Source organism: Pavona decussata, unplaced genomic scaffold (assembly GCF_977016875.1).
Source record: "Pavona decussata unplaced genomic scaffold, jaPavDecu1.1 SCAFFOLD_391, whole genome shotgun sequence".
Classification (NCBI taxonomy): Eukaryota; Metazoa; Cnidaria; class Anthozoa; order Scleractinia; family Agariciidae; genus Pavona; species Pavona decussata.
Genome location: NW_028145763.1, coordinates 1,370,211 through 1,395,268, shown reverse-complemented (window position 1 = coordinate 1,395,268; position 25,058 = coordinate 1,370,211). Strand labels below are relative to the sequence as shown.

At 39.6% G+C, this 25,058-nt stretch overlaps 4 protein-coding genes and 1 pseudogene across 12 annotated transcripts in view; 4 read left to right on the top strand and 1 right to left on the bottom strand.

Annotated features, from left to right (window-relative positions):
• Positions 1-25,058, top strand: part of LOC146451278 (uncharacterized) — a 126,019-nt gene that overhangs the window by 21,896 nt on the left and 79,065 nt on the right. The gene's annotated exons all lie outside the window — the stretch shown is intronic.
• LOC146451285 (uncharacterized) lies at positions 2,266-11,136 on the top strand (annotated as a pseudogene). The gene is made up of 7 exons (XR_014860067.1): positions 2,266-2,902; positions 3,773-4,465; positions 4,881-5,238; positions 7,577-7,723; positions 8,575-8,849; positions 10,053-10,120; positions 10,713-11,136. The product of XR_014860067.1 is annotated as an uncharacterized LOC146451285 (transcript).
• On the top strand, positions 12,250-17,822 carry LOC146451284 (uncharacterized). The gene is made up of 8 exons (XM_085099408.1): positions 12,250-12,377; positions 12,471-13,523; positions 14,089-14,184; positions 14,373-14,511; positions 14,857-14,950; positions 15,580-15,896; positions 16,748-17,002; positions 17,258-17,822. Exons 1-8 carry the CDS (start codon positions 12,280-12,282, stop codon positions 17,756-17,758), a joined length of 2,553 nt encoding a protein of 850 aa, XP_084955534.1. The 5' UTR covers positions 12,250-12,279; the 3' UTR covers positions 17,759-17,822.
• On the bottom strand, positions 16,995-22,851 carry LOC146451283 (uncharacterized). Of its 3 annotated transcripts, none has more exons than XM_085099398.1 (4): positions 20,130-22,661; positions 18,786-18,877; positions 17,953-18,353; positions 16,995-17,043 (listed from the first exon to the last, which is right to left on the bottom strand). In XM_085099398.1, exons 1-3 carry the CDS (start codon positions 22,605-22,607, stop codon positions 17,960-17,962), a joined length of 2,964 nt encoding a protein of 987 aa, XP_084955524.1. In that variant the 5' UTR covers positions 22,608-22,661; the 3' UTR covers positions 16,995-17,043; positions 17,953-17,959. The 3 variants fall into 3 exon arrangements, with proteins under 3 accessions (XP_084955524.1, XP_084955526.1, XP_084955523.1); XM_085099400.1 differs by lacking the exon at positions 16,995-17,043 and having other exon boundaries at positions 17,948-18,353; positions 20,130-22,524; positions 22,611-22,851; XM_085099397.1 differs by lacking the exon at positions 16,995-17,043 and having other exon boundaries at positions 17,948-18,353; positions 20,130-22,656.
• LOC146451276 (uncharacterized) overlaps positions 23,577-25,058 on the top strand; it is a 106,812-nt gene continuing 105,330 nt past the window's right edge. The window contains exon 1 of the mRNA XM_085099390.1: positions 23,577-23,748. The gene's annotated coding sequence lies outside the window, so the exon portion shown is untranslated. The remainder of the gene's footprint in view (positions 23,749-25,058) is intronic.

Below are 25,058 nucleotides of genomic sequence, written 5' to 3'. Positions count from 1 at the left end.
AAAGGTTTAATGAGCAACGACAAACGCTTTGCACGTGCGTTTTGAATTTTGGTACATTTCTTTGCCGTTGTCGCCAAACAACAGCGTAAAAAGACCAAATTCAAGGTTTTGTGGAGAACGTGAGCCCACGACGGTGAATTTTTCATTTTCTTTCTTAACTCGAATGCCACTCCTACCAATTTGTTTCCTGGGTAGTTCGTAGTTTCTGTAGAAGTTCAGTTGAATGAGTTGTAACGAAATAAAGTTGTATTTCAGGTGACGTTTTCGTTGCCGTTCACATCGTCGCTGCTTAAATTCCCTCCTGTAGAAAACTCAAACAACTGCAGTGAAACCTTCAATTGAATGGATTATTTAATAACAAACCAACTGGGCCCTATATTAGGTGGATTTCGAAATAGGGAATAGGAGACTCATAACAAAATCTCATGACCCAAAAGGGGCGGGAAGGGCTTATTAGAGAACGAGGAGGGGAAGGGGAGGGGCTAATAGCATTTACGGTAACTACCCGTCCTTTACAAGTAGTACTAAAAGATCGATGGACCGTTGGAGAATCGACACAATCAGTAATGTTATTATTGGAAAGCAAGTAAATCGTATAATTGGTGTTTTACCGCGGCCTCAAGTCTAAATTTGTGTTTGCGTTAGGCTGCCTGTGCAAATAATCGAGGTTGGCGGCCATTTTGTCCCTCTGTCGCGCAAATTTACCTCGTTTTGATCCAAGAATCTGGCCTCATTTTCACGTGAGGACATGCGGTCGATCAAATTGGCATGCCGACCACGCTTTTTAATCTGTGATTACTATTACTAGTTGATTATAATTATTCGATCTGAAATAAATACAATTACCGTGACAGTACGATTACTAAACAGAAACTGAGACCTTTATTTACGCGAACCTTTTCTTGAAGCTTAGCCGATCGTTTTCATCAGGGCTGTAGTATAGTGCAAGAGAGGCATCCTTTCTTGTGTACACACGAACCCGTCTATGTAACCTTTGACCGACAGAACATGATTGATGGCGCGGCCTTCATGGGGGTGGGTTTTGATGGGCGTGGTGAGTACAGCCCTGAATCGAGAAATGGGAATCGTTCAACGAAGCTGTGCTGGGAAAGCAACGTAAGAGTTTTAAAATATTGATATAACTTTGTGTGTGTGATCACGTGACATGCACATTTCCTTTGTGCATCGCGGCTCTGTAAATATTAGACTGCAAGCAGTCCCTTTCTGCTTAGTCGAGAGGGTGCGCTCACATCGCAGCGAGACTGGAGCGAAGAGGAATAAACGAGAAGAGACTGCTCGTTCGCTCCATCCAGAAAGGTACTGTTTGCAGTCTAGGTAAATATCTACCACTATCCATGCACCTCCGATTCGGTGAATAATCAACAATTATTCCACTCGCGCTTGTTGGGAATGAGATGATTATAGCCAACAAGGCGAGAAGCACCTAGTTGGCTATAATCATCATCTCCTGGTTTCCCATAATAATACTAATAATACTAATAATAATAATAATAATAATAATAATAATAATAATAATAATAATAATAAAGAAGTTTAATTCCATCATCATCGCAGTTAATCTGAATTACAATGTGGTTACAATTGTACAACTATAAGAATTACATACTGTTAATCAATCAATGAGGGACTGGGTTACAATAAGTTTCATATCAAAATTACAAATAAATTCATTCTTATGCAAGTTAAAAATTGGGTATTAAGTCTAAAAATCTAAAGATCGTTGAAAGCTAAAATAGTGCTTGGGAAAAAACTATGGCGCAATCTTTCTGTCCTGCATTTAATTAATGTATATTTATTAGCGCTTCTCGTTTGATAGTGATGCATGTGCTCTCTCGTTACTGGAAGATGTTTAACAAGAGGTCCTCCTCTTGAGATCTTTTCAAGAGTTTTAACACAAAGTTCACTACGTCGTTCGTCTAATGTTCTTAAATTTAGGAAATGAAGAGCTTCTGAGTAGGAAAGCGCGGGAACTATGATTTTGAACGCACGTTTCTGTATGCGTTCTAACTCTTGTGAGAGGTAGGAGGGAAGAGCGTGGTGCCATACTACACAGCAATATTCTAGTAAGGATCGTATCAGGGCGGAATAATCATGATCATAATTTGGCACTTCACATAGGCGATATCCTCTCCCTTTGTAATGTTCCATGCAGAGTTTTCCTCTTTCCACCCCGCGCGGTTTTTGAATTATCAGGCATATTCAAACAAGACCTAGTACAAAAATATTATTAAGTAATTAATACATATGATTGTTGTGCTCACAGAAAATTTCATCCAGAGGTGGGGCACACATTACATCAAATCCTCAGTTTGGTGGTCAACTTGAAATTCGTAAATTCATGCATGCAAGCGACGTCTCCAACAAAAAAGAATTTGCTGTGGAAATGGAGATGGAATTCAAAACTTTGTTTTCCAGCGTAGGAGCCAAGTCCAGCACTAAGGGCGGGGAGTATTCACGGAATCAATCGAAGACTACTTCAACGACTGTCATAGCACTGGGCGGAAGCCACGAGGTGGCGGCCATCTTGTCAGACGCCTACTCTCCCACATTTAAAACCGAGTTTAAGGAATGGCTTGTTTCCATCCCAAAATATCCGAAACCCTTTCTCTTCCAGGTCGGTTCTGTCACAAATTTGGTAAACTTCCGAATGCGGGACCTGTTTCCAGGCGAAAAAGTCAACTGGGGTTGCGAGGGGCATGCGGCAAGCTTGAAAACCGAGACTAACGCTAACGGGGATAAAGTGACCTTCTTTGAGACTGTCGTCGAGAATGGAACGGTGATTAAACATTACTGTTCCTTTGACAGCAGAAAAGGGTTAGAAGAGGCCATTAGGAGAAGAAGGATAAGTTTGAAAAGAGCTATTGAGGTTTATATGGAAGAGGTAGGTTTTGTGTATGGTTAATTAAATAAACAACTTGCTACTGACAATAATTTAAGCTCGCTATAGGCTCGATTTCCGCCACTCCCCGAACTGCCGCTGGTAATCGAGCCTTGGTTCGCTACAGACGTCGTGTTACCGTCGTGTGGAACTAAATGGTTTGCCGATTAAAATTCCACTTTGTTAGGAAAGACTTTTTAAAACAAGTCTGTAGTGTTACCATCGTTTAGCACGACAAGATGTGTGGTCACCGTGCTGTACGGCAGTAAGTGAGGGTCATGATATGTTGAAACTTTCTTGAAAATAATTAATATTAAGTTATACATTAAGAAGTTTTATTTTTACCGCTTGGATTTGCCTCAGCAAACGCTGAATTAAACTGCATGCAACTTAAGCCGCTGGGAAAAGAGAGCACTGAAATATCCAAACATGAACGGGTTTTGAACTCATGACGATGCAGTGCTCTAACAAATGAGCTATCAAGCCAACTGGGTGCTCGTCATTTTGCGAATTCGTAATATACTGGAAAGTACCGCAGTTATATATTGTAGGCAAATATCTGCAATATATGGTCGTTCTTCAGTTGAATCTTTTAAACCATTTGATTTATTCGTCCTCCAAGCGATACTTGTAATTTCGTTGCAGTTTTCAAGCTGTCGGCCTTTCTTGCTACTTTTGAGCGCTTGGTAAAATAACTCGAGGATCTGACAGAGTAATGACGAAGACCATATTTAGCAAGTCCTCAGCCATGTTTGGAACTCCCCCGTCCGCTACATCACTAAATTAAACTCTGAAGCGTGTTGAGTCTATAACATGAAGCGGCTTAGTTTTAACGCTGTTTAGTTTCTCATCTACTTTTCACTTTGTTCGTAGGGCCCTATGTCAATTTCAGATTTTCTTCTCCCAGAGTGCACCTCTTCCGCTCAAACCGAGAACCGAGACCTAGAAAAGAGAACAATTAAACCGGCGCTAAACTGGCAGACAATTACCAGTGGACAAAAGGAATTTCGTGTAACATTCGACATGAAAAAGGATCTAACTGGCATCGAAGGCTACAGCATCCCTCGCAACATGAGTCGCCTGGTGAAGTATAGTAATGGAAAATGGCTGACTGGGGAAGAAGATGGCTCGTTTCATTTATATAATGCCTTCAAAAATGGGGGAAGCGACGATACTAAGAAGCATAAGATGTCCATCCTTGGCCTGGTCTTGTCGTATAACCAAAATACTGGAGGTTTGGAGTTACTGACACCTGATTTCAAAGCTTCGAAACAGTTCTTCCCAAATCTTCACGGCTTTCTGGAAGGGCGCACTTTGGCTAGAATTGTTTTAAAAGCTGATGATGTCACTGCAGTAGCAAATAAAAGAGAAGTGACGACAAATAAACCTTGTAATATGAAATGGTCCAACACTCTTCGTTTTGACCCGACTGACAGCAACGGGAAATGTCTTCACTTCACAGCAACTACCGAGGGAAGCATTTTCGTGGCCTTCTCAGCTTTACCCAAAGACAAGTCCACATGGTATTACACTGAAATTACACCTGGAAGAGTAGCCATTTATAAGGTAAGATAACATAGATTATTAAAAACAGGATCATTGTATAATGCAATTTCAGGGTTTTGATTGGCTTTGCGGCCATGGTATATGGGCCGTTATACCATGCCTCTGAGAAATAACGACTGATTTAATTGTCTTCTGGTTGTTCTTGAAAATCGACACTTCAATATAACCATCATCGTGAATGAATGCAACATTTTTTTCAACACCCTCTTCCAGCCGCATGCGGCAATGATTCAAACCCAGGGCCTTTCCGTTGTAAATTGGAAGGGGCGCGAGGGAAAGCCCTGAGATCAAGGTTGAATCATGAAGGATTTACCAATTTGATTATTATTATTTACCGATGGAAAAATTCATGCTAGAATCCAAGGGAGTTAAGGCAAAAAATCATGCAGAAGTTACTTGAGTTTTTTCTTCACAGGGAGACACGTTAAAAACCTCCACGAACAACCCAAACGCTCGAGGACTTGGTGACCCAAACTTACTGCAATCTTACTTCGTATGCGTCACCGAGTCAGAATCCAGCACCCTTATTGAATACGGAAAAACATTGGGGACTACAGACAGCGGCGACATATACTTGAACATGTTAGATACCAGCGAACGTTTGAACGTGCGGTTTTATGCCTTCGGAAACGGCGACAAGAAGCTTGACGTAATCGACGCGCATATCGTGTCACGTGACATGACCAGCGCGGAGTGTAAAGGCGATACACACATGGATCTGGAAACGAGGTTGTGTACACAGAGGTGACATGAGGATTGTGATCTCCTCTACGGTAAGAATAAAGAAGGAATTACAGACAACTGACTGAATATTAAATCGATTAGCAGGTAAGATCTGACCGACTCCAGGTCCTCCAAACCAGGGCTTCCAGAGTATTAACCTTGTCAAATTATGAAAGACGGTCGGTTGAGATACTGGATCAACTTGGATGGGATAATCTTGAGACACGGAGGATAAGGCAATTAGCTACAATAGTGTATAAACTGATTAATGGAATTATGCGCAATTATTTAACTCAAATTTTTACATGCACAAACTCTGTGTATTCTTACAACTTAAGAAACTATTCATACAATTTATTTGTACCAAGACCATGTACTGAAGCTGGAAAAAACAGCTTTCACTATAGAGGGCGGTTCTCTGGAATGGTCTGCCTGGTAAGGTCAAAGGTCAGACAAGCCTGAAATCATTTTTATCACATTTGTAATTTATTCGTATATAATTAAGACCTTAGTCTCCTATTTATAGATTATAGTTCTAATTATCTCAAGCAGTTTAAGGCCTGGGTTTGAAGGGTGTACAGAAATTATGAATGATCCCCTATATCTTCGGTTTCTCTGCCTAGAACAGGATGAAATTTTCCCTGCATATCAAACTTGATGTTTTGTTTTGCCTTAACGAATAATTTTGATCACGTGACACATCACGTGACCAAAAAATGAAACTTACGTAAATCGGCGATATGGCGGCGAATTTTCTTTATATAGATAACTGAATTAGTGTTTCCGAAGCAGATTTTAAATATTTAACTTTCTACGTTTGAAATGACTGTCTCCCTTCTGGAGAACAATGGACGATCATTCCAAACGGAAGCGATGGAGATATTTAATCTTTATTGAAAACGCGTTTTTGTTTGATGTTTTCTCTTAAAACCGTCGCCTACCTATTAAATCTTTGCTTTTTCCACAAAAACGATCACGTGACATGTCACGTGATCTATAGCACTACTTTTTATGCTTAGAAATTTTCAGAATGATAAGATCTTTTTATCTTCCAAATTTCAGTTCAGTGCCATTGAATTTGTCAAAGTTATCTAGAATAAACCATTTTTCCTCTTAAAAGCCCTTAACCCAGGCGTTAAACTGCTTGAGATCTCCTGTTGTATCCTTTATTATATCTTTTCCATATTGTATTATATTTGTAATTTATTCATATATACTTAAGACTTAATACTCCTATTTTCCATATTGTACGATTTATTGTATCTTTTACACGGCTCTCTGGAAGAGCATTTTTATGAAAGGCATTCCGTGTTTAAATAAATAAAGATGATGATGATGATGATGATGATGATGATGATGATGATGATGATGATGATGATGATATACTGTGAAGGGTCGGAAACTCCAATGAGTTCGTCAAGTTTCGGGCAATATACCACAAGAGAATTTCAATTTGAGAAGCAGGTAGGGCCAAGTGCGGAAGCTAAGAATGGGTTGAGAAAAAAGCCTAGCTGAGTTATTACAGTCAGTCTACGTAACGCATGACCAGTACTCCGAGAATGAAACGAACATTCGATTTGCTCTTTGTAATGTCCGGCATTTGAATGGAATCTTGAAGATTTCTCTGCCTCCCGAAAAAGACGCATTAACCAGAAAAAAAATTCAAAATACTTTGAAAACAATTGTTATTTTTGAAATACTTATTGCAGCTGTCATGTAAACAAAAATCCATAGCTTTATACCGTCAATAAACTAGGGAAATTTCTACGGGAACTCTGAAATCTCGCTAGCGATATGTACAAAACTTCGTTCAAATTTCAAAAATACTGGTCACGCTGTATAAGGTAATAGTAATAATTATAAAGCAACATCACCACTCACAGTCCCACAATACTTCACAGTATATGAGTGTAGTCAATCTCGTACTCAGAGTCCTCAGGCTCTTTGGCCAGCGGTTGGTTGCCAGGGAAGAGACTAGAGAATTAAAAAATAAATAAATAAAGTGTTTGATTGGCTGCTCCGTAAACAGCTTGCATTGTTTTACCTCAGAAATCCTGTCGTAATAAAATTCCAGTACCCCAGAGTCTCTCCTGGCAACCAGCCACTGGCCAAAGCACCAGAGGACTCTGGGTACGAGATTGTGGTGTAGTCTTCTCGTTATTCAGCTGAGTCCTGTCGCGTTCTCAACGGTTTTTCTTTGTACGATGCTTGTGATACGGATGAATGTTACATCTCTCTCACTATAGCCTTATTCTGGATCAGGCTCATTTCAGTGAAACTATATGCCGTGCATAACATGAAACCAAAAAATCAGACATAAAAAACAAATACCAAGAGCAACTATTAATTCTTTTGGGATTCTTTCTTTTTTTTTTTTTCCACCTTAAGGTTGCAATACAGCATCATCTGGGAATCCTCTGCCTACAGAATGTAACGCATGCCGCGTCGCTAAGGACATCGACACTAAGACATGTCTGCCTGAGTGTAAAGAGCCGCACATTTTGACTCCGGAAAAGTATTGCATCGATATAAATAGTGAGATGTTTTTGGCTGTATATGGTTGCGCTGATAATCGGTTTCACAAAGTTGAAAGTTTCGTTGAACTTTTTCTGGCGGGGGGAATCTTTACTCGTGCGATTTTTAATTGCGTAGTTCTTAGGCCTCTCTCTATCTTTCATCTCGGCCAATCCGTTTTGGATCACGTGGCACCGAAACGAATTGATCGTGAGGGCCTGGGAGAGAGCCGTACCGGGACAAGGCAATGCAATGATCTTTAAAAGATCGAACATGCAGGGCGTTTATAAATTAATTGTTAGCCTTTTTCAGTCAATTCCCAGCTTTTTTAAATGTGATGTTCCGCAAGGTGTGCAATACTTTTCAATTTTCGGTTGCAGATGCCGTCGGCGAAAAATAGCTTCAGGCCTTATCAAAGTGTTCTTTAAAATATAATTATTTTACTTCTTAAAAGTTCCTTTCTTATTTCTGAAGATTTGATGAGAGAAATTAGCCTGAAGCATGGGAAATAAATGGAACGGACTACCAAGTAAACATTTTCCCTTTCTCCATGAATACAGAAATACTGAAAGTACTTTATTTAAGTGTCGATATATATAGTTAGCTCAGAGCACACATTGCAATTGGAGACACCCTTCCAGCCGAGATCAAATTGAAATTTCGAAGTGGTGCTTTTTGAGGAGAGGGAAACACTCGAGTACCTGGAGAAAAACCTCTCGGAGCAAGGACGAGAACCAACAACAAACTTAACCCGAGTCCAGGAATTGAACGCGTGCCACTTTAGTGGGAGGCGAGTGCTCTCACCACTGCGCCGTGATGGCAAAGTTTCGTTCGACATTCCTAATTTACCTCTCTTCCTTCCATTTTAAAAGGTACCTTCGACATACAACCCAAGGGCACTTACACACAACATTATTACAGGGCAGGAATATCGGTGCGAAACATTCCCCACATGTCTACCCTGACCATGTGTCTGTGGAACCGTTTCTTGCAATTTTATGCGTCCATTGGCTGGACACTGGCTGTCTATGGAAGTAATACTCAGTATTTTGGACTGCAGTGGGATACACACGATGGGAATCAAATGAATCTGCGTGTGATGCAAAAAGTGTTGAATGATGAGGCTGTTAAAAAAATCAAAGAACAGGTAAAGGTGTTGGAGAGATCAGCGCGAGTAATAATAATTAAATGATAATTATGTACCTGGCTGTTCAACCCACTGTACAGAAAACGATTGCGGCTGTACATTTTACCACAATAGCTTGCTAATCTAACACAAGAAATAGCTAGGCACCTTAAAAGCCATATTTTTGGCAAACTCGTCCCTGTACTAACAACAATGTGTATGCCAGGTTTCAAGTTTTTAACATTTTTTCTGTGCGTTTTTATGACCGTTTTGGGGTTTTTTTCGTACGCTAAGAAATATGAATACCACTTCTAACTGTACCAGCCGCCAGACGGTGGATTGGAGCAATAAAATGGAAATGATCGAGAAGCGAACGAGAAATATAAGGCCGTTGCACAATGCTTAGTTAATGTTTACGCATACTTACGTTCAGCCGTTTAGAGCTTGAGCTGAGGCTGTGATGAGTTAACGTTTGCTGTAAAGGTGATTCTAACTTAGTCAAGCCAGATTCTTTCTTTGAGTTTCGTTTAGTTTAGTATAATCTGTTTTAGTTTAACCGAGCAAAGTTTAAGTAAAGTTTAATATAGTTGAGGGGTCAGAGCCAAAGTGCATAGGTTATCCAAAAACACGAAAAACTGAAAATAGTCTATTTCGCTTAAAATTGAAACAAAATTCACCCTCTGCCAAAAACTAGAAAAAGAATTGTATTTGTTTAAATCTTCCTCTGGTTTTGAAACAGACTTTGACGCTATTCATGTTAGTTTATCAGCGCATTTCAAATGTTTGAGGTTTGTGCACGTACGTGGGATGTCCCACGATATAATAGGGAGAACATAATGGAGAGTTACCAACCTTCCCCGCGCACAAGAGGAGCCTTCATCATGTTACACGACTTCTGGCTTCTTGGTAGCTCCGTTTTGGTTTTGAGTTTTGAGCCTAAGCGTGGGTTTTTCAAAACTCTCGTTAAACCCCAGGAAGGGGAGGGGGGGGGGTGGGGGTGGTGGTACTTTGGATTTCAAGGGACGGGGATAATCGAAGGATTTTTTTGGGTTTGAAATTTTCGATTCCGGGATTTTTTGGGCAGGAAAATTTGGCAAGTATTTTTTTGGGTGGCTTGATTTAAGTAGGGATTTTTTTGGGTATTCAAAACAATCCGAATATTCGTGGTAGTGCCCGCATATTCCGGCCGCGTTGTCATTCTGCATAATGTTATTGTTGAAACAGAAGATGTTCTTGGGTGTCTCGAGTGTTGTTAGAATGACTACCAGATGCGGAAAAGATAACTTCAGATGGTATGATGAATAATAAAACACAAACATTCAATTTCTAATGTTTTTATTTTTCGTGCTATCATTTAATGCTTTCTGAAAATTTTTAAGGCTCGGAAATTCGGCATGGGATTTTTTTGGGGTTAATTTTGGGTACAGGAATTTTTTGGGGTTTTGATTTTTGTCCCTATTCGATCATCCCCGTCACTTGAAATCCGGAGTACCCCCTGGGCGTTAAAATTACCGAAAAACTATTTACGTGCACAAAGCTAAGAACTTAAAATTCGATTTTTGATCATTTTGGAAGTGAAAACTTTGAAAGTTTTACTAGGTCAAGAAGCACATCAGACTAGTTAGCACAGAAAACAACCGCCAACATAAGGAAAATGTGGAATTTGAAATATACTAGCTCCTCGGGGCTGACAAAACTCGGGGAATTGTAAACTGAAGAACCCCAGTTTATGTCAATGGCTTGTCCGATAGTACAAAAAATGGATCAGTAGAAAAAATGTCTTGATGTTTTGAACAAAATATTTCACCATCAGATCATTTCAGTAGAGTCAGATGAAACGTCAGTGTTCTGATTGCCGTTGCTCTTCGTCTGCTTAAATTGTAGTATTTTATCACGACCCCTCATGGAAGACAACAAATGGCACCATTTTTGTGTTACGTTTTCCGGAATAACTGGAGTGGCAGTGGTTTACGTTGACGGCGAAAGGAGGATATCGGAAACCATGATCCCCGAGGAGTTAGAAGGTGGAGGGATGTTAAGGGTCGGTGAAAAATGGCTGCAACTGTATAAGGTCAGCGGTCTCAATCTCTGGGACAGAATCCTTCCTCCGGAGGAGATAAGAGATTTAGCAACGTCGTGCCTCAAGGGATTTGGAAATGTCAAGCACTGGTTTGATTTCTCGGAAGTAGCAAAGGCTGCTACAAACAATGTGATATTTCAGGACCCATCCTCGTGTGCACCCTCCACACCACCGCCGGGTACTGGGGCCGAGCCAACTCCAGAGGGAGCCACGGAGACAAAAGAGTAAACTGGTTCCGCTCCTACAATTGATGTTCTACGATTCCTTCCACGATTATTGTTAAAGAAAAATTCATCAATGTAATGAGAATTTATACTAATTAAGAATTAATTAGCAAAAGGAATAAAAGGTGCACAATATTCTACAGAGGTCAAAGTTTTCGCTAAATTCCGCATTGGTCAAACAACAGGTCGTAAGCTTGACGCTGAAGTAGTTAATATAGTTGCGCGTGAGATGAGACGCGGTCTGCGCTACTGATGTCTTTTTCAAGCACCTGAATTCCTCACCTTCTCACAAGTCCCCTATTTCTTTTCTCTGTAGTCAATTTTTCATACCTCAGTCCGTCTTTAATTCTATACCCAATTTGTAGACTTGGTAGTCCTTGACCACCCTGCTCCGATCACAGGGAGCCCACACAAACTATGTGACCGTTTGTATTTTGAATTTATAGAGGCAATGTATGGGAATATCGAAAATCCTCGTATTATCGTACTAGAATGCGATAGATATTGTCATTTAACATCGAAATAAACGTAGTTTTACCTTAAATGTTGTGTGTTGTCGTTCCTGAGGTTGAAGACGGCGATTTCAGCCATTTGAAGGGTTCGGCGTGAACGTTCACTCGAGCGTAATAGAAGAGAGACAAGGGAGGAAAACTCTCAGTCGGACCGGTCCAGCGCCGAGCCGAAAATCACGAACAAATCATCATCGCACGGGTTCCAAACCACGCACCAGGGAAGTCGAAAGTCTTAGCTTTCATCTCGTACCATTTGATTTGAAATCCGTCCAAAACTTTTACAGGAAGACCGAAAATGAAACCGAAAAATTCAGCAATCCAAGCTCGATGGATACGTAGCTGGACTTTCGTGTGCCGACTGAAAACTGTCACGCTGTTTGCCCCTCACTGATTGGATGATTTCAAACAATGCCCTTTCAAAAATCCGTCCCGTGCGAGGGAGGCAGGAGCAAATCAACAGTAGCGAACTTGCTACTAACCAGCCTGGGGTTAGGCGAATTGCCCGTGACGGGCGCCCGGAAAGGCGCCAATCTCTTTGTTCGTGTCAGCCAATGAATGAACAGGGGAACAGATTGCTTCGTATTCAAATATTCCATTCCTAGCTGATCGGTTTATAGTCTTTGAATGCGAAGGAAATGTTGTCCACGCTGAAAGCGAACGACGAGAGAATCATTATCAAAAAGAGGAAAATTGGAACGAATTTTGACCAAATATTGGTGTCTCTTAAAGTCTGGTAAGTTACACTTTATCCCAGAGTCAGAATTGCACAATTGTACTGAATTGTATCGGTGATTGGAATTGATTTATCGCTATCGGTTCATTCTAGGCTGATTCAAAACTACAAGGTAGATAATGAAGCCTTCTCGTATAGTCAGGATATCTACGACTTTATCGAAATGGAAAAGGAGAATATTTCGGCTGATGATGTTCCTGTACGCCTTATTACTAAGGCCATAAAAGAACTTTGGGTGAACAGCGGAGAGGTTGTAATATCTCAACGTAGAAGATGCAAAGGAGGGGTACGAGAGCGTGGATATCTAAATTTAAAGAGGAAGTTGGAATGTTCTGCAACAACATCAAACCAATGTGAATGGAACGAATTGCCAAAAATCACATTTGCGGGCTGGCAGTCAGCTGCAAACAGCGATCGCTCGCTAAGCTTCTTGCGTGTAGAACACGTACTCTACGACGACCACAGGGTGGTAACGGAAGTGATCCTGCAATATACCGAGGAAAGGGAGCTTAAGGTGTGGTTGAAGTCCCACGAACATACAATAAATCTATGCGATTTCCCAGGCTTTGAGTCTTCGTTGAAAAAAGGAAGGCTGGCAGAGAAAGTAAAATTTGTTTTACATTTTGTTGAAAAGTCTAGCTTTTGCCGAGGTTTCAAGTTCGATTTACCTGCTGACACCCCCATCTCACCAGATTTATATATCAAGCATAAAGTGCGCGATCTTCGAGAGGAACTTGAGGCATCTGAGGCGAGGGTGTTCTCATCCAATTGCCTTGTCCTGACAAATAACGCACAGGGAGAGAGTTGTGTGAATTGCGTTCAAGCGAAACATCAGCTAAGGAGAATTAAAAGTAGGCGTGAGTCGTCTGGTGCACCAAATCCAAGATGCAATAATCGGTATCTATCCAGAACAGAAATTCTAGACAAGCTGACCGAGGAGAACAGAAAGAGAATTAACCGTGAAAAGGTCATAGCAAGACTTAATTCAGAAATGGTCGAAATGACGTCTGAAGATCATGCAGATCTCGTGCAGATGATGTCCAACATCCCCGGAAAAGAAGTGCCGGATGATTTGAAGATACTCTGGGAGCAGCAACAAAAAATTGCATCAACTGCCTCTGGTCGAGGGTACCGTTGGCATCCAAAGTAGGTATTATATGAATATAAAATAATGTAAAACCTGTGCTGGCTAGCACTCCTTTAGTCTGCGTGCAGACGATAACTAAACTCTGATTAAGATTTAACCAGAGTTTAATTTCGTCTACGCGCAGGCTAGCACTCCTTGGGCCCACGTCCATTTATATTGTTATGAAAATTTTAAAACAATTACAAATAATACAAATAGTCTTTTTTTCTGACACAATTGTTTCCAGTAACTTGCATCTGATGTGGTAAGAGAGTATGAACTGCAAGCAACAGACTGCCAGTTAGTCGGTTTAGTGAAACAACAAACCCAAAACAAATAGCTTTGAAACATAATATAAAAAAATGAAAGAGAGAGAGGAGGTAAAAGCTTGTTTCAAGATATGTGAATAACCCTTTAACGTTCACTTTATACATAAAGGTGACTGAAAGAGTGTTATCTATCAATTGTATACCGATGTCAGTGGGAGGCTCAGTTACAACCTTGACAATGTCTGGATTTGTTTTTGATGAAAGACTTGTTATAATTACTATTCTATTTCACTTATTATCTCTCATGTTTCAACAGGGTTATAAGGTTATGCGTGGAGTTGTACAGCAAGAATCCACATACTCTTGATCCACTGCGAAAATTCTTGTATCTACCGAGTAACCGCACCATCAGGTAATTGTTGTAGAGTTTCATCCAGTATCCAAATAAAACATTCATTGACACTACAGTCACTCTAACAGGATACCAAACCAAACTCTACAAGTTTTTTACTCATCTTACTGATGTACCTTCATCACAGTTCCAAAGAAATAATTCATTGTATAATATTCATTGGAATAATAATTTTATTTTTGTTCAAGGTACTACAAGAACAAAACCCCCCAACGTCCAGGATGGGACTCAAATATTTTGAAATGGTGTCTCAAGGAAGCTAAAGCCAATAATTTAAAGCCAGATGCCTACATGGGTGGTTTCATTTTAGATGAAATGAAAATCCAGGTTGGTAATTTATTATTACTGCTGATTTTTATACATTTTGTGGAACCTGCCCGCCTACAGTACCCCTCCCCTCAACCAACAGTTTGCCCTAATTGAGAACAAGGTAGTCTTAATGTTGGCTTAGGGGAGGGGTAGGTGGGTAGTTTACCAAAAATGCAAAATGATCTGAACACCATGATAACTAACACTGATAACTAACTAGATTTTTATATTGGAGGAACAATATATCTTTTTGCACTGTATACTGACACCAAGATATCAATGTGTAAAAGTGATGACAAATAGTGTAGATTTCTGTACTAATTGCAAAAATAACCAATCTTGTCTTGATATTACAAATTTCAGGAGGACATTGAAATGGTGAAAAAAGATGGCAAACACAAGCTGGTTGGCTTTGTAGATTTGGGTGAAATGCATGATGCATTTGAAAAGATTTCAGGTAATGTCAATGTTCACTTATTTCATTCTTCATTCTTCGGTTATAATACACTTATATTTTTCACACACTTTTTAGTAAAGGTACATATCTAAAAAAACTTGCTCCCATTTTTATGTTTTCTGGGCAATATGAACAAAATATGTAAACTATCATGAACAGTCATATCATGATATTATATTCAAAAGGTTCATATTTTCAGGAGTCCCTTATTTGAAGGACCTATAATAACATACATGTTATTATTGAGAAATTATGATTATCTGCAAGTCCAAAAATGTGCAGTTCCAGAAAAAATCCATACCCATCCCATGGAACATCATCGGAAATTCATAGGGGGAGGGGAGTCTTAAAAGTCAAAATTTTAGAAGTAAAGTATGAAGCTAAACTGGAATTTCCTGGGGGGACGGGGGATGCAAAACAAAAAACCTTCCATGGGGGGAGTATGGATATTGTTTGGAACTGCACGATACAGTTATCATGCCAAAAAACTTTATAACTAATTTCTAGAATTTTAAAAACTGAAACCCATCCTCTTTCAAAGTTGATGAAAAATGTATTGCCACTAGGGGTAATTTTAACTCAACATTTTGAAATAACTCTCAACATACTTTAAATTTTCTTAATTCTAGGGAAAAGCTGTGAGCCAGAACTTGCAACACATGTGCTTCAGTTTATCTTCTTAAGTGATAGTGGATTCCGATTTCCTGTTGCACAATTTCCATCTGGTTCATGTACCCCAACTGACCTGTTCAGCATTTTTTGGGAAGGTGTGCTTAAAATGATGGAAACCGGATTCACTGTCTACTGGTGTATATTAGATGGGGCTGAGGTGAATCGCCAATTCATCAAACTGCATTTTAATGGCGAAAATGAAGCAGTAGAAAAAAAATTCACTGCCCAAAATGTCTACACTGGAGAACCCATGGTGTTTATGATGGATCCTAAGGTAATTTTTGCATTGGAACAATAATTATGTAATTCTTAAAGGGGAAGTGTCACGTTTTTTTTGTACCTCTTTTGTTAAAAATGGTGAAATAAGACCTTCAGTTAGTTACAAAATAATTCTAGGATAAAAAGAAGAAATCAAGTCAATCCTTGAAAGGAACAACTTATGATCTGATCTAGCGCATTTTGTTAACAAAAATGCAAGAACTCGACAAACATTAGCCTATCTCCCTCATGTATAGCTCTGCTTTCTTGCAAAGGAAGTCATGTCAAACTGTTTTCAGTTTCGTTTTGTTTAGTGTCATTGGAAACTATTGTTATGGATAAGTTAAATCTGTCCCCCCCCCCTCCCCTTCCAGACTTACTGTTTGTTGATGCATGTCTATATTTTGACAATTTTCACAATATTTAGTTCCCATGAAAATTAATAATTATGTAATTATAAGGTACCTGTTGAACAACATCCTAAACTATCACAGGGTGTTGTTCAGTCAGACATGTGCATGGCTCAAATTGATTTCAAACACTAAGAGGAACCAGTTGTCCAGTCATGAGACTAACCACTCTTATTATAGAACAGTTAAAATGAGACATCAATAAAAGCCTGTCGATTGACAAATATAACCTGCCATATGATTAAAAGGTCAATGGCATAATAATCCAATGGCAGTCATTTCAGATTAAATGTTAAGCACCAAACCAAACTGAAACATTTTTGCTCTTGAAAACTTTATACAGGAATCCCTTCCCTCCCCTCTGGGAATAGTTCTTTTCAATAACACAAAGAAAATAATTATCTCTCAGTGTGAATGTAACATTGAAGAGCCTAATAAAATGCTTTAACTCTCACAGCACAATTTCAAAAAGATCAGAAACAACATTTTAAAGAGCTCAACAGATGGCTCAGGCACCAGGTGTCTCACATACAATGGCAAGGCAATCACCTGGGATCAGTTCAGAAATGCATATGATTATGATCAGGGAGAATTCTCCATGTCCTTCCATCACAAGTTGACAGTAGAACATTTCCAGCTAGATCCAGCATCCAAAATGCGTAACCACCTGGCGGAAGATGTCTTGGACAGAAATATGCTGGCCCTTATGAAGGTACTTGTCCTGGCTAAAATGCTTGGTCTTTAAATTTCCCCCTTAACAAAAATACAAATAATCCTTTAGTCATATATTTTTTTCTCGTTTAACCTGACCATGGTCTTTTTTAGTGAATTGAATTTGTCATCCACTTCACCTGCCAGTAACCACCCTCAGTTCACATTTTCTAGCTCAGCTCTAGGACTGCTAAGGATATTGAACTACAACCCTGATTTTCACACATTTATGAGCAAATAAACCATTTTTTTGTAGGCATACCAAGGTCACCTAAACAGCAAAGGTCAAGATGGAAGCTGTCTTGATGCCACATTAAAGCTCCTAGGCCACACATCACAATTAGTGCAACTCTTTAATGACAGGGAGACAATTAAAAGCTTACATGATTATCGACTAAATGCATTGCAAGATTTTCTGTCTTTTTTAAATCAATGGAAAGCTGAAGCAGGCAGTGAGGCATCAAAGAAATTTCTCACGAATAAACTGTGGTTTGATTTACAATCCATGATTCTGGGATTTCTATCAATCATTGCTGTGAAATTAAAGAAATTTCCACAAGCTGTGATCAAACCTGCCATAATTAACCAGGACTGCGTTGAGAATCATTTTTGCCAAGTGAGAGCATGCAATGGACAAAATAATCACCCAACTTATCGTCTTCAAGAATCGACACAAAACTCTATTCGTTACGGGCAGACCACAATAAGCAGGAAGAGTAATGCTGGTGCAGCTGGCAAGAAAAGAAAATCCTATTGACTGATACAAATGTAACTAAATTTTCAAGGTTATACATGTAGAAAAGACTAGGTACAAAAACAAAAAATTGTGAGTATGATAAATCAACGAGTGAAATAAACTCTTATTGATTATTAATTTGACATGTTAAATGCCGCAGACAAATGTTTCAGAAACAATGTAATAGCTTCAATACATGAGCATGACAGCCTCACCTTCATTTCATTCACCTCTAGAAATTCGCAAAGTTATCCTTTGGTTGTCTTCATTCAAATTAACACTGCATTGTAGGACACTGGTATAGTAAGGATAAGGCATACTGCTACTGGACTTGACAACAGGAACTAAACCTTGGACCAACTTGGCCTTTGCTGATCTTATGTTAACTTGAATTCCATAAGCACGGCAGAGAGAGTGAAGCTGAATTTTGGTGTACACCTTGCTTAAAGCCTTCTCTCCAAATTGCTCAATGTACTGTTTGAGTCTCACATGGCTGGTCACTTTAGCTAGTGATTTGTCTCCAACAATATCACTGTAAGGAACTGCAGCCTTCTTCTCCTCCAAAGCCTTCTTTCTCTGCAAAACCACCTTCCTGTGCTCTGCAGACTTCTTCAATCTTGATGGTTAAAAAAAGAATTAAATATCAGCATTTCCTCACAATGAAATTACCCGCCCTTGTCTTTTTTCAGAAGGAAAAAAATTTTAAATTGAAAATGAAATAATCATAATACTGACAAATTTAATGTGAATTTAAAAAAATACATAGAGGAATAAATAAAGGAATGAAAGAGACATGTCAAGTCTTTCATTTGTGCATTCATTAGGGCACTCAAGCAATCCAAGGTACTTTAGGAAATAACTTGGTAGAGTTATCATTTTTCCTTTTAGAAATTGTACAGGAGGTATTTTATTAAGTATGTGTAAATGCAGTCTTCACCATGTCACTATTGAGGTAATAAAACTTGGTCATAAACATTTTTTAAATCTGTTCGTGAGTTTCTTTTTTTGACAACTGGTATTATTTGTAACTTGTACATTTGAAAGTTACCTATGTGCTCTCCTGAAGTCACGCAGGTATTGTCCAGCTCCCACCATCACATATCTGTCAACTACCTCATCAAATGCTTGTTTGATTAGTTCCTGATGAGAAACAAAAATGAATAAGAACTTACTAAAGGAGATGCTGTACAACAACCTTTATGTACAAGGTTACCCATGTATGATATACCATTTGAAAGCTACTGATGGGGATAGTTCATAACTGATATAATCATAAAAGGGAAAAGTTATGGCTTTGAGATAAATGGGTTTAAAGGCCCACCTTCACCCAAGAGTCATTGTGGTTGTTTGCTTTTGTTTTGAAATGCTGTATTGTCCAAACGCTTGATCTTATTGGCTGTCCAAACTCAAGCGGTTCATGCGGGTTTCGTCGACGACTGGTACTGGAGGAAAAGAATATTCGTGATCGCTTATTACTTTCTCACTCGACTCCCGCTCAAATAAAATGGGGGGGGGGTTTCATATATGAAAACTGTTCCTCAGCGCGCAATACATCTTGGGTGAATGTCCCAATCCTTGTTTATGTTACAGTAAAAAACCCCATATAACAACCTAGTGATATAAGAACCTACAAGCTGAAATTTGGCATTTAAATTCCCAAAAATATAAGAACCTGTTCAGCCTGGCCAAAAAAAAAAAATAGGGTCTTATACAAAAACAATCACTCCAATTTTGATGGTCAAAATTCTGGATTTTAATTGTGTGACAAAAAGTTATTGTGTATATTTTTTTTTTTATTTGCATTTGTTTGGTTTTCACTAGAAATATGTTTTCCATAAAGCTACAGTGCAATATAGACAATTTATAGATGATTTCTGCCATGGGTTACAGTACGACAACCTCTGAAAAATAAGAAACTATTAGGAACCTAATCAGCCTGAATTGTGAAAAACTACCCAAAAATATAATAACCTGTTCAGCCTGACCTCGAAAATTCTAGGTTCTTATATGCGGGTTTTTACTGTAGGTATACCCCTGAACTATACCGTATTTTGCAGTTCTCAACATGTCGATCAACAAGATATTTGTCTTTAGACCAACAAGTTCTAGTGAAAAAAAAGTGACCATCTTGCTATCAAAAATTCATGGAATCCATCAAAATAATATTGACTGAGTTATGACATCATGTGCCAATTGGCACTCTTTGGGGTTAAAGGGTTATAACCAACATCAATCCAGGATCAAAATGCATGTTAAATCCCAAAGGTCAGTAATATTCCGAACAATAACATTATAAAACCAATCGCAAAAAACTTTTAGTATAAATTTATTTCCATAATCAGTCTTGTTCCAAAAATAACATGATACAGCTGTAGCTTACATTAAAACATACCTTCTTAGCTTGGATCTCCTCTTGGGGAAAACATTCAAACCACTTTTGTTGTAACTGTGGGTCACTCTTCATAGTTGATCCCATCACATGAATCAAATCTTCACCAAACAAGGCAAGCTTGTAATCATTTAAGCAGCTGACACGTAAAACTTCAACTTCAATAAAGAATTCATGCGGTTGATCCTCGATATGCGTCAGGCCCCTGTTTCGAAATTGCAGATCTTCAGTTACCTTCAAGGTCTCTGGATACTTGGTGGTGAGTGAGAGGGTTTCAAAATTGGCAATGATGTTTTCCTCCAACAAGGAAGCAGTAGTATGTCGTCTGAATGCTTCATCACGGGTTGCAGCATTAGTTGACACCATGTTCAGCCTGACATACTGCTGATGATGGTTAATGACTTTTCTCACTGCCCATGCTCCAATGTGCCGTACCTTGGCAAGGCCCTCCGCTGACATGCTCCTCACATTGAAATTCAGTGGCTCTCTTGCTGTGGCCTTTGCAACTTTTTCTGCAACGCACTTTGTGACTTCTTTATAGACACCTATCATGAGAGAAGCCCCAACTGTTGACTGCAACATGTTAATTGGTTTAGCCTCAAAAAACATTTCAAGAACACTGATGTAAGAGGGTGACCGTGTAATCAACATGTACAGTTCCCGAGTATCATTGCTCCATTGAGTGGTTGATAACTGAACTTCATTCACATTTTCCAATGTGTTCTCCAGTATAATCTTGCATGCTTGGCTCCAAAGTATTTTCCCCATTGTTTCCAATTTGACAGTGTCATATTTTGCAATCTCCTCTATCAGTTTGTTCTTACTGATGGCAAACTCACTCAGTGGTTCATGTACAAATAGCTTGTCAAGGACAGCCACCATGCTGAAAGTTGGTGGAGGGCACTTACAAAAATTGTCAGTCACCTCATCAGTCAGTAGCATGTGAACAGTCTGCAGGTCAATGGCGATTTCATCTGCTTCTCCTCGATCAAAATAGGATTGTACCAAATTGTCTGTGTTTGAGACATCTTCAAGGACATCGTGGCCCTCATCTTCTTCGTTTGGAAGTTCAAAGCCATCTTCCAATACTAAATCTTCCCAAGTTAGAACACTATTGCGACAGCATGTCAGATCATGTTCCATGTCTTTACTGTGTGCACAAACATTTATGCACTCTGCAGGTGGGGGAAGAAGTTGGTTTTTGTTGAAGTTAACCACCTTTAGACGTGTACTTGAACAGACTCTACTCAACGCCACATACAGTAATCCAGACACAAATTCTTTACTACAGTGGACAATTGCTGAGTCAAATGTCAGTCCCTGTGATTTGTGACATGTGATTGCCCACATCAGGGTAAGTGGGAATTGACTTCTACTTCCGACCACTTCTCCAGTTCTTAAAGTCTTTGTCCAAGTTTCTTTCCTCAACAACACATGCCCCTCACCATCAAAATGAACAAGAACTCCATCACCCTTTACACCGACAAACTTTCCTCGTGAACCATTTCTTAAAGTATCCGACTTGTTCCATAAAAGCATCACTAAACATCCAGGCTTCAGCAGCAGCACTTGATCGGCAGGACACTGTATTCCCACAACATCACCCTCATCAACAGCATCAAATCTGGTTAAATCCCCGGGCAAAGAAAAAAGGATACCGAGGTTAAACATTTGAACAGGAAGACGTTTAAAAAACACATGAATAACAGAACGATTGATTTCCTCAGGCAAATCTCTGGACATTTTCTTTAGAAATGCCATTGATTCTGGTCCACATTTCCCCACACGAATTTCCTTCAGGCAAGCCACGAAAACCTTATCCTCTTCGTTCTGCCGCATGATGGTGGTCAATTCAACTCGATGTGAAATTGCTCTGATGAAGAGCGGAGACGTGAAAGCGAATTTCCCAAGGTCGAAATAATTTGCCACGGGGCGAAGCTGCAGAAAATCGCCGACAACAATCACCTGAATACCTCCGAACAATAGTGGAGTATCACACTTTGATGCTAACTCGAGATGAATTTTATTAGCAAGCTCAAAAACTCTGCGGCTGGACATGCTGATTTCGTCCCATATCACAACGTCAACTGCTTTTACACGTTCAGCGACTAAATTGTTTGCCACAGCGCGATCGACTACTAAATTGCATGGAAGATCAGCTGTACGAAGGCCATAAAATGCATGGGCAGTCGACGGGCGGATTTCCGTATTGTCGTAAACGGTCGTTGCAATTCCACTTGCGCAGATAACTTCCACCTTATTGCCATTATTTTGTAGACTGTTGTAGATTGCCCGAACCAAGGTGGATTTTCCTGTTCCTCCTTGTCCGGTTATCAGAAGGTTATGACCTCCAATGGCCGCGTTTAGAATCCGATATTGATCGGATGTCAAAGGAAATCTGAAAAGCAAAGACGCCGGTCTCATCACACTGCACCATATCATATATGAAAGTCGTAAATTCACGTAAAAAAAGTCACACATTACCTTTCCATGTCAATGTATCTAACTGATCCTGCACATCATTTTGACAATAAACTCAAACCCTTAACTTTATGTGATCTTGCCGTGAATATCCTTGTCTGACCTTTCCTGATCCTTGCCGCGAATACTGACCTTTCGCGTTAAAACAACAGTCGTCTTTTTCATTGGCTGACACGAACAAAGAGATTGGCGCCTTTCCGGGCGCCCGTCACGGGCAATTCGCCTAACCCCAGGCTGGTTAGTAGCAAGTTCGCTACTGTTGATTTGCTCCTGCCTCCCTCGCACGGGACGGATTTTTGAAAGGGCATTGTTTGAAATCATCCAATCAGTGAGGGGCAAACAGCGTGACAGTTTTCAGTCGGCACACGAAAGTCCAGCTACGTATCCATCGAGCTTGGATTGCTGAATTTTTCGGTTTCATTTTCGGTCTTCCTGTAAAAGTTTTGGACGGATTTCAAATCAAATGGTACGAGATGAAAGCTAAGACTTTCGACTTCCCTGGTGCGTGGTTTGGAACCCGTGCGATGATGATTTGTTCGTGATTTTCGGCTCGGCGCTGGACCGGTCCGACTGAGAGTTTTCCTCCCTTGTCTCTCTTCTATTACGCTCGAGTGAACGTTCACGCCGAACCCTTCAAATGGCTGAAATCGCCGTCTTCAACCTCAGGAACGACAACACACAACATTTAAGGTAAAACTACGTTTATTTCGATGTTAAATGACAATATCTATCGCATTCTAGTACGATAATACGAGGATTTTCGATATTCCCATACATTGCCTCTATAAATTCAAAATACAAACGGTCACATAGTTTGTGTGGGCTCCCTGTGCTCCGATCTCTTGGCGCTTTATACCAGGCCCTCACGATCGATTTAATTCGATGACGTAAACGAGGCGAAACGGAGAGAGGCCTAGTAGCTAGGCAATCCGTTCCGACACGTATATTACATGAATCTATTACATGTAATGTCACATGGAATATACTTGTAGGTTTCTCGGAATTCTAATGTTTCGGAGAAACGTTTTAGAACGGCCTTTATTTTCTCAGGCTGCAAGTCGGCTGCCGTGGGTGTTTGTATAGTGAGTGAACATATCCACTCGTTTTCTTACGTTCCAGTGAATCGTTTAAACGAATACAGGTGAGTTTTGTGTTTACACTCCAGTTTGAAATACGACAGTAATATGATTTAGCAGTCCTAGAGATTCATTTTTGTTGATTGAAATTCTTTCGATTGAATCTTGGTAGCTTAAGTGCAATCGAAAGTAAAAGAAAGAAACATTTCCAATGAAATACCCACAAAATGGGAGTCTACATGGAGAACTGGGCAAATTTGACAACTGGTATTTCAAATTTTTAATAAATTAAACTTAAGGATCGATCGAGCTTGTGGGAAGAGTTGAAATTGTCGCTTCGACCACATGCCTGGTGTGAATAATTAAAGACTAGACGTTTTGCATACACTGCAGACACTTAAGGGAAATCAGTTGTTTTGCTGAACATTGATAAATTAATTTTGTTTTGCATTTCTACTGCCTGCTAGCGTTGATCAACGTATAACATAAAATTTACCAGCTGGGCCTGCAAAATATACGTGCATGGGCAAGTCTGTGGGGGCGTAGTTAATGTATTCATATTTAGCCAAAAATTTTGTTTCTGATCCACCTTGGCAAAGCTTCCCTTCAATCAGTCATTCAGAGTTCCTTTTCATCTGGCTAAAGGTATGGCAATCTTCTCACTCAAGATTCAGGAGAGATGATTCAAGAAATCAGGGCTTTAACAATCGATGAAACTGATGATCGGAAAATCAATCGATCAATCGATGCCTTGTTAGTTAATTGGCATCGATTGGCATGACCAATCAATAATCACACAAAAGTGGTCGCAACTCATCAATTGTCATCGACTGGTGTTACAAAAAATTTTGGTATTCCACACGTTCCAGCATGTACGTATACGCGCTCGCAGTACAAACAAATGTTTCAGATTTGAATTCATTCACCGGATTGTTTGTATGCAGATGCAACTGGAGACGAGTGAGCTGTGAATGGTGGGTGATGTAATTATACTGAATTGTAATAAAATAAACCAGAATAAACGAGAATAGGCTTTGGTAATCATTTTATTACTTCTTTGTCACAACAAAGGTGCATAAAGTAAACAGGGTAAAAAATGAATAAAATTTACTGCATGCAGGATTAAATGGGTGAGCCGTATAGTAAAAGCTGGAAAAAAAGAGACCATTTTGAGAAACTTAGAGCTGCGTGGGAAAAAGCCAACAACCCAACATGTACAGCCTCTGTCTGAAACACAGTTACCACCGGTCACAAGAGAACTACAGGCCACAGTTTGGACTCAGATTCTTTTTGTAAATCTTGACTGAAAATAAAACGCATCAAAAATGAGAACCAATTGATGACAATCGATGTCAAGTAACTGATCACTTGGCGT

Bases quoted from the DNA above. Each gene is read 5' to 3' on its own strand.
- LOC146451284 (XM_085099408.1), top strand. From the start codon at position 12,280: ATGTTGTCCACGCTGAAAGCGAACGACGAGAGAATCATTATCAAAAAG. The intron at 14,951-15,579 runs GTAATGTCAATG...TCTTAATTCTAG, and splicing joins TGCATTTGAAAAGATTTCAG to GGAAAAGCTGTGAGCCAGAA. The intron at 15,897-16,747 runs GTAATTTTTGCA...TAACTCTCACAG, and splicing joins TGTTTATGATGGATCCTAAG to CACAATTTCAAAAAGATCAG.
- LOC146451283 (XM_085099398.1), bottom strand. From the start codon at position 22,607: ATGTGTGACTTTTTTTACGTGAATTTACGACTTTCATATATGATATGG. The intron at 18,878-20,129 runs GTATGTTTTAAT...GTTTCTCATCAG, and splicing joins AGGAGATCCAAGCTAAGAAG to GAACTAATCAAACAAGCATT. The intron at 18,354-18,785 runs GTAACTTTCAAA...TTAACCATCAAG, and splicing joins GACTTCAGGAGAGCACATAG to ATTGAAGAAGTCTGCAGAGC.